Here is an 8460-nt window from a genome sequence, read left to right on the forward strand (position 1 = left end):
AACCATAGCAGAATGGCTTTTTTGCTGTTCCTGCTGTAACTAAAATAATAGCAGGGATGTGTTTAAGCACAGCACTTGAAACAGAGAGTCTTAGAATCCTCATTTAAGGAAGAGATGATGTGGATTCATGTAAACTCTGATGAATAAAGATCTGACTAAAGCGAAAGGCTACACAAGGCTATATTGAAATGGGGATTCTTTTCTCTTTCTGCTGTGGTTTCAGCACATACTGATAGGGTCATAACATTGCCTGTTTTCTCAGTTCCGAAGAGTGGATTTTTCAGTTCTCTGTGTATGATCAGCTTGTGGACTTGAATAATAGGAATAAGATTAAATTGTGCATTCAACAGTTAAGAACAAAACTTTTGTTATTTTGTATGGTCCATCACTTGCACTGCCAGTCTGATAGGACTGTGAACAAGTCTGATGCATTCTAGGAAAGTGCTACTATCATTGTAAGCCATTAGTAGCAGCTCAGCTAGTGGATTGTGTGCATTTCTGCTTATTGGAAAAAAATGCATGTACTTTAACATGAAGAGGTGCAGGAAAGGGCTGGTGAGATAACTAGAAAAATAATAATAATTAAATAATAATTAAAAAAATGTGCACACACAACAGGAAAAAAAAACAAAACCAAACCAACAGCACTACCACCACACACACACACACGCAAAACCAAGTAACCAAACAAAATGCAACCGACCAAAAAACCAACATTTGATGAGATGAAATTCTAAAAGCCTGCTTTAACTCAGCAAGATGAAGACTGAAAAGAAATATGATTTAATAAACATGTTTTGGGGTTTAAGCATTTCTTCTCCCTTTGTGCTACCTGAAATGAAATCAGGGAATAGTAAACCATTGTGCACAAATTCAAACTAGAATTTTGTTTAGATTTCAGCACAGGAGAGAAATGATGATATGCAACATCCTTCTTTACAAAGGACAGGGCTGAGAAACTGTTATGTCAAGATGGAAGTATACGTACTCATAGACTGGAGACTCATGTTAGATCCTTGCATCTCCAAAGGGATCTGTTTGTCGCTGTTGTGTAGCTATAGCTATTTCATTAATCTTTAACATTCCTTCAGAAAAAGTTTATTTTTGCCCAGACTATGTCCACTACTTGGCTTCTGAGTTCTTGTCACCAGGCTGGGTTAGAGTTTATGGTCATGCTGTGAGACTAGGAAGAGGGTTCCATTGAGTTCGATGGGGAAGGACGCTGGTCGTAGGTGGTGGGTCTCTCGGAATGCCTGGTGAAAGGCAAGGCCTCTATGGCAGCCACCGCCACCCTCCTGGGCCGCGCCCCTGGCCCTGCCAACGGCCACGCTTTCCGTTAAGGGCTTCGACGATGCCCCGCGAGCGGCTGGGCGGGGCCTGCCGGCGCATGCGCGCCGCTGCCTCGGCGTAGACCTTCGGGTGGGCTGTGGCCGGGAAGCCCGGGGCGGGGTGGGACCCGTGCCCCCGTGTCCGGACAGCTTCCGGCTCAGCGTGAGGGCGTCACTTCCCTGCGGCGGGGCGAGGAGGCGGGGTAGCGCCGGTAGGTGCCGGGGCGGCTGGCGGGGAATGGCGGCCGCGGGCCATCCCTAGGAGGCCGGCGCGCGACGGCCCCTTCAACGGCCGCGGGTGGCCGTTGGCCCTGTCCCGGCTCTCTGATTGGCTGGGCGGCGCGAGCCCCCTCAGCCGCTCGCCTCGCCGAGTCTGGGTCCGGGCTGAGGAGAGCGGTCGGGTGCGGGGCCGGGTCTGTCCGGGGGGTTTGGGTGTGCACCCCGCAGATCGGCGGCGGTGAGGTCCGCCCTGGCTCCCCGGAGCACGTCGGGGGAGCCTGGCTGAGCCCTGCCCGGGAGGTTTCGGAAAGCAGCTGCGACGGCGGCTTTTGGGAAGAAGCAGCATATGGGATGCTCTGGGGGCCTGGATTTTTAGGGTTCTGTGCGTGCTCTTAAACGCTGTCTTATTTTAAAGTACTCTTTATTTATCTGCTTACTTGTAAAAATAATACCTTAATTGTTTAAGCATGATAATAAAGAGATGCTATGCTATTGAAGATTCTATAGTTTCTTTTTGTTTTGTTTTGGTTTTTTGTTTGTTTTCAATGGGGTTAAAGAATGACTTTTTTTGTTGTTTAAAACAGTAGGTATGGATAAAATAAAAGCTGATGCTTGTCTGTGTACATATATTTTATTTGAGCCCTTGTAAGTGCTTTGAAGGAAGTAAAAATGTTTTGCTTTCTCCTTAGGGTGTCTGCAAACAGAAGGCAACTGGTGCCTCTGGTACTTCTAATTCCAAACAAGATGAAGATGTCCTTTTTATTGCTGAGGTTCCCTCATTATTATTTCTCTAGAAGAACTTATTTCAAGACCTGTCACTTCACATCCAGAGGAAATTTCCTGTGTGTCAGATCTCTTATGCCAGTGCACCTCGATTGTACAAAATGGATGTGTTCATCAGATGTTTTGAGGAGAGAGCTGTGTCAACAAGTGGCCTCTGACCAACAAACAGAGAGACTGTCTGACAGAGAACAGAGGCTCTTAGACAGACTGTACACTGGACTCATCCAAGGTCACAGAGCTTGTTTAGCAGAAGCCATTACGCTTGTAGAATCAACTCAGAGTAGGAAGAAGAAAATAGCGCAGGTGCTTCTTCAGAAGGTATTATCCTACCACAGGGAACAAGAAAAGTTAAATCAAGGAAAGCCACTTGCCTTTAGAGTGGGTTAGTCCTTTTATGTCTGTCCAGTAATTGCTTTGACAGAATTACAGTAGTCACTATTGTTCTTTAAGCATCATGGTCTATAGTCATGGATCGTTTATTTCTTGTGGTTTCTCTTGTCTGGTAGAAGCATGACTTGAGCTGGAAAATGCTTTTGAAAAAACTCTACAAATAATTGTTGTTTCTAGGGGGGGAGGCAGTTATTTAAAGTTTGTTTAATAACTATTATAAGCCAAAATGTTAGGTAGTTTACAGCTAGGTAGACACAGCTGTTATCTATGCTTAGAGAAGGGTATAGTTAAGCACATCTGTTATTTTCCCAAAGAAGGTGTTTTCTTGAATACTTCCTGAATCCCTTCATCAGTCGACAAAAGGAAGAATATGTACCTTCCCTTTTTTATGGCCTTACTATAAAGCAGCCTACTTTGCAGCTGAGGAGACTTGAACCTGATTCTCTTGGAAACTGTAAAATATTTTTCCCTTATGAAGAGATGGACTACTAAAGTACATCATGTCCAACTGTCATCTCTTGTGTGTGTACAAAGGTAGTAAGAACAAGAACTTGGGCATAGGATTGAGAAATACCTGATGGAGGTTAACCAGCTTATCATAGTTTGCATGCTTTGACATGTAAGTAAATCACCTGATTTTTTTAAAGTAACAGCTTTTCAATGTAACAGCTTTTGCTTTTGAGTGTGTCTCTTATAAATAGCTAGTAAATCTGAAAAATACAGATTTAGCATTTTACGCTTTTAAAGTTATGAAGTATAAGTCAGTATAGATAAATTTATCTGGCCTCATTCCCTCTACTCCAAACAAACCTAATGTTTTGTTGGTATGGGTAGAATGAAGGGTGCTCAAGTCAGTGCCGCTGTGTTGGGTGGACCCAGCTAGCATATTTGAAGTCAATTACAAATGCTTAGTTGAGCCTGTCAGTTGTGGCATAGCCTTTCATTTGTCTTTGTTGTGATACTGTGCTAAAGTATGAATTGTTATCAACTTAGGTGTTGATGGTGTTCATGTGATGTTTTTGATTCACAAAATGTTTTTTGTTTCCTAATATGATTATATAGGGTTGTCTGGTCCTCCTGGTGCTGGGAAATCGACTTTCATAGAATGCTTAGGGAAAATGCTTACAGAAAGAAAACACAAAGTGTCTGTGTTGGCTGTAGACCCTTCCTCTAGTACAAGTGGTGGTAAGTATGAATTAAAGTTTGAGTCACATTTCTAATAATTTGTCAACTATAGGAGTATCTCTTTGAGGCAAATGGAGGAAAATTCAGGGACCTCTAAGAGTAAAATATTAAAAATAAATGTAGCAAGTTTTCCTGTTTTTCCCACATGATATGAAATTGGAAAAATCTATATCAGTGTCCGAATTTTGTGAGGTTTCCTATTTTCCAATGTACGAACATTGATTTACAACTTTTTGGTCTGAAACTTTACGTAGCTGTGGTTTTGTTTGTCTTTTTATTTCCCTGTGAATTAAGAAGTAGAAAGGCATTCATTTTTGCTTAAATTTCAACAGTGGTAATGCACATGCTAATTTTAAAATATTTAGTTGATGCTACAACGACTATTGGGATATTCTTATGTGACTGACTTTGTCCAAGAGATCTGTCTTTTTTCACTCATTTATTGGAGTTTGGGAGGAGAGTTTTGTTGTTTTGTGCTTTTGAAGTAATTTAATATTAAATATTTAAGGTTCACTATTGGGTGATAAAACACGGATGACTGAGTTGTCAAGAGACACAAACGCATACATCAGACCATCTCCAACCAGAGGGACACTGGGAGGTGTAACAAGGACTACAAATGAAGCCATTCTGCTGTGTGAAGGAGGAGGCTATGATGTTGTTCTTGTGGAAACAGTAGGTATGTGCTCTGTTTTTCGTGTAGTTATCCTCTTGTGATCTCTAAATAAGGTATGTTACTAAATTGGTACTTTCTGTTTTCTTTCATCCTTGATCTTTCTCATGCTTTCATACATGGTCATTGGGTGAAAACGAATGCCTGTTCTGTCAGTTTTCTAGTCCTACACATTTTGTAAAAAACACTGTTTTGTAAAAACTGCTATGTTTTGTGTTCTCTTTGTTTATTAGTGGGTTTTATTCACGGTGCAATACTGGGATCTGTCATAATTACTGTCATTAGCGTGACTGAAACTTTGCAATAAATGGTGAACTCTGGATTTAATTTTTTAGGTGTGGGACAGTCAGAATTTGCTGTGGCTGATATGGTTGATATGTTTGTGTTACTGCTACCACCTGCGGGTGGAGATGAATTACAGGTATTTTTTGCTTTCTATTGTTAAGTACTACATAGGACTAGGAAGAGAAACTTAAATCCAAGATGTAGTATCTGACTCTGCAGAAATTACATATCAAGAGCATCTTGTAAATTAAACTGCTACCATTGAAGTCTTTTCAGTGTCTTACCAATTTGTTGCACATTCAGGATCTGAATTCCCACCTACTCCTGCACCTCAGTTTTGGAAGTATTAGGATGTAAGATTTTGATACTGTCTGACTTACTCTGACCTATTTACTAGTTAGACGTGATTTTAGGAAGTGGTTTCGCATTATAGGAAAACTGAAATCAATATAATTAAGTTTGCAAAACTCAGTCATGTTGTGTTTAAAGTTAAGTCTCTATACGTGAAATATGTCATCTTGTAAACTGTGATATTCATATTTATTAGCGTTCTTGTGTCAAAGTAGAGTAATAGCTAGTGATGACTGAGGCCATTGGTGATACTCTTGCATGACTAACACATACACCCATATGCACGCACAAAAAATTCAGCAGGAGTCACCAGAAACTAACAAAACTTTTTGCCCTGATTTCTGTGATAAAGCAGCCTGTCACAGTCCTTAGTATTCATGATTTCTCTCCATGTTCCATTTAGGGTATTAAACGGGGTATAATTGAGATGGCAGATCTAGTTGCTATAAATAAAGCTGATGGTGATTTAGTTGTGCCTGCACGGAGAATACAAGCTGAATATAGTAGTGCTATGAAGCTGCTTCGCAAGCGTTCAAAGGTTTGGAGACCGAAGGTTTGTGTACTTCGCTGTGGTTTCTGGGGCTTTTGGGCTGTGGGTTTTCTTTGTTTTGTTTTATATTTGGTTTTTTGGGGTTTGTTGGATGCTTGGTTGGTTTTTTGTTGTTGTTGATGTGTTGAGGGGTGGGGGTTTGTGTATTGGAGGATTTTTTTGTTGTTGTTGGTTGATTGGTTGTTTTTCTCCTGCAGAAAAAGCACTGGATGAGTTAGGATTGTTATCATCTCACCTAGCTATAGCAGCCTTCTGGGTTTCTTTTATAAAACTTTCAGTTCTGTTGTTTAGTTTTGCACTGTGCTAGAGAGTTGATTGCTGATGTTTCTAGTTCAACTCTGATCTCAAAGTGTGACACACGAAACACTGCAAAGCCACAGTCCTGCATCCCACCATTTCAGTCCTGAGGTACAATCCCAACACTAGCAGACCTGTTGCTTACATTAGTGGAAGTGCAAAATTGTCTTGCTTTTTGTAAACTACATGTATTTTAAATTGTCCCATTAGCTATTTCTCTCCTTTTTATAACTCTGAAGCCTGTGATTATGTTTGTTCTTTTACTGGTTTGTGTGTTTCCTTTATTGCTTTGGTATTTTTTTAACTTCTCATGATAAAAGTTCTTGGGCAAGAACCTGATCTTCCTGTGTGTGCAGTGTCTAGATTATTGGAATTCTTATCCTGTGAGCCTTTAGTATTAATCCAGTATTCCAGCTATTAAAAGGTTATGGTGAATTAAGCACACATATGCACACCCTCACCCTCATGTGTATTTACGTACACATGTATGTAAAGGAGATTTGCTCTACCCTGTTACTAAAATTGACCCATTGCATTAAGTTTCTACCAGTTGGGTTGCCTGAGGCTTAGCCATCATTTTGTAATTTTTGTTTCTAGATCTGATGAGAGGTCACATCTGGTAAATGTGACCCAAAGGAAGGAAAATATTGATGTGTAGGGACACTGTCCTATCCATTACATTCGAGAAAGAGACACCTTTTTTTTAAAAAATTTTTCAAAGTTCCATTTAAAAGATCATGATGGGTGCCTGAAATATTTTTGGCAAAATTAATTCCTTGCCTGGAAAGCAAACACAAAATAGCCAAAATACTTCCTTTCTGGAATATTCTAAGTGCAAATGGGTAGCTACAAGTATATCTACCAGAATATGTAATTAACTCTACATTTAAGTAAAATAGCAACACTGTATCTTTAGCTAAAGGACTCATTTAAAATAATTCTCACTTGTTATACAAGCAGTTGGACAAAGTCTGTTTATCCCAAGTGCTAGGGCCTACTTAGAGCTGGTAGAATTCCAATTTTTAAAAAAATCCAATATTTAAAAAAAAAAAAAAAAAAAAAGAAACAACAAAATTTAAAAAAAAGCAGGCAAAAAATTGCTTAGAGCTTTGTTAAGTGAGTGTACTGAAGCCAGTTTGCTGTACACGTTTCTTAATTTTCATGCAAGTAATTGAACCCTTAAGCCCAGTAGTTACTCATCTTTAAAAATTCTTCTGAATCCAACAGGTAATGCGCATCTCTGCCAAAACTGGAGAAGGTATCTCAGATATGTGGGATAAAATGACAGAATTTCGTGACCTCATGCTCACAAGTGGTGAGTTGATTGCCAAACGACGGAAACAGCAGAAAGTGTGGATGTGGAACCTCATCCAAGAAAATATGTTGGAGCATTTCCGGAGTCACTTGGCAGTTAAGGATAAAATTCCACTTCTAGAAGAAAAAGTCCTTCGTGGTGTCTTGTCTCCTGGGCTGGCAGCTGACCTGCTACTGAAAGCGTTCAAAGATGGTCTCTAAGCATTATATTCTACTCTGTTCTTGTTAAGTGCTTTATGTAAACATGAACATTAAATACATTTTTTCTATGTGTGGATTCAAATGTTTTATTACAGTGGACATTCATACCTATCCAGTACTCTGCAAAGAATACTGGGCAAATAATTTGGGCAAAACCAAAAATACTATAGGATTCTGTACATGTTATAATCATGACAAATCCAAGCACTCACTCTGAGATTACTGCAAGACTATACTGGAAAAAAGTAAATTTTCAAGTGTTCTGTTTGTATAGGCCATAGATGTGTTGGTCTAAAATGTATGCCCATGTTGAAGTGTGACTGGTTTTGGGAGGGTGAGAGAGAAAGGTGGTGTTGCAGAGTTTTATTTGTGGAACCACCTTAGAGCAGTTGTCACTGCAGCTTTCCATTCTAATATGACATCAGCTGTTGCCAGTGTGGATTGCTTTTTCCTGTCTCACCTTGAATGACAGCAAGAATGTTGGACTCCCTGGCAGCCCTTGACCACAGTCTTAGTTTTAAATAAATTGTGTGCATATAAATAGAATACAGTGGTGTTTGGTCCCTGTTTGGAGGCTATAGTTAGTTATTATACGCTAGAAGAGGGGAATTTTAACCATCCCTCTTTGTAAATAGATGTTTTGACACAAAAGTGAAATTTAATCAGACTTTAAAGTGCAGACATCAAATGGAAAAAATGTCACCCATGATGTTTTAATAGAAAATGTCTTTTTAGTGGAATTGATCTCTAGGAATAATGGTTTGAGGTTTTCTGATCTCACTAAACCAAGTTCTTAATGTTCAAACAAAGTGCCTAGTCGTGTTTGGGATTTTTGTTCCTGTGTGGTTTTTGTTTTGTTGTATTGGTTGGTGTAGGTTGTTTTT

General features: G+C 39.8%; 1 protein-coding gene across 1 annotated transcript; it reads left to right on the forward strand.

Moving 5' to 3' along the window:
• Positions 1 to 1262: 1262 nt before the first annotated feature.
• MMAA (metabolism of cobalamin associated A) lies at positions 1263 to 7652 on the forward strand. Its single transcript, XM_080343436.1, has 7 exons — positions 1263 to 1540; positions 2237 to 2712; positions 3783 to 3905; positions 4414 to 4584; positions 4914 to 4999; positions 5618 to 5767; positions 7289 to 7652. The coding sequence occupies exons 2-7, from the start codon at positions 2292 to 2294 to the stop codon at positions 7574 to 7576; spliced, it is 1239 nt and encodes a 412-aa protein (XP_080199562.1). The 5' UTR covers positions 1263 to 1540; positions 2237 to 2291; the 3' UTR covers positions 7577 to 7652.
• Positions 7653 to 8460: the final 808 nt, after the last annotated feature.

Source organism: Nesoenas mayeri, assembly GCF_963082525.1.
Source record: "Nesoenas mayeri genome assembly, chromosome: 4".
Lineage (NCBI taxonomy): Eukaryota > Metazoa > Chordata > Aves > Columbiformes > Columbidae > Nesoenas > Nesoenas mayeri.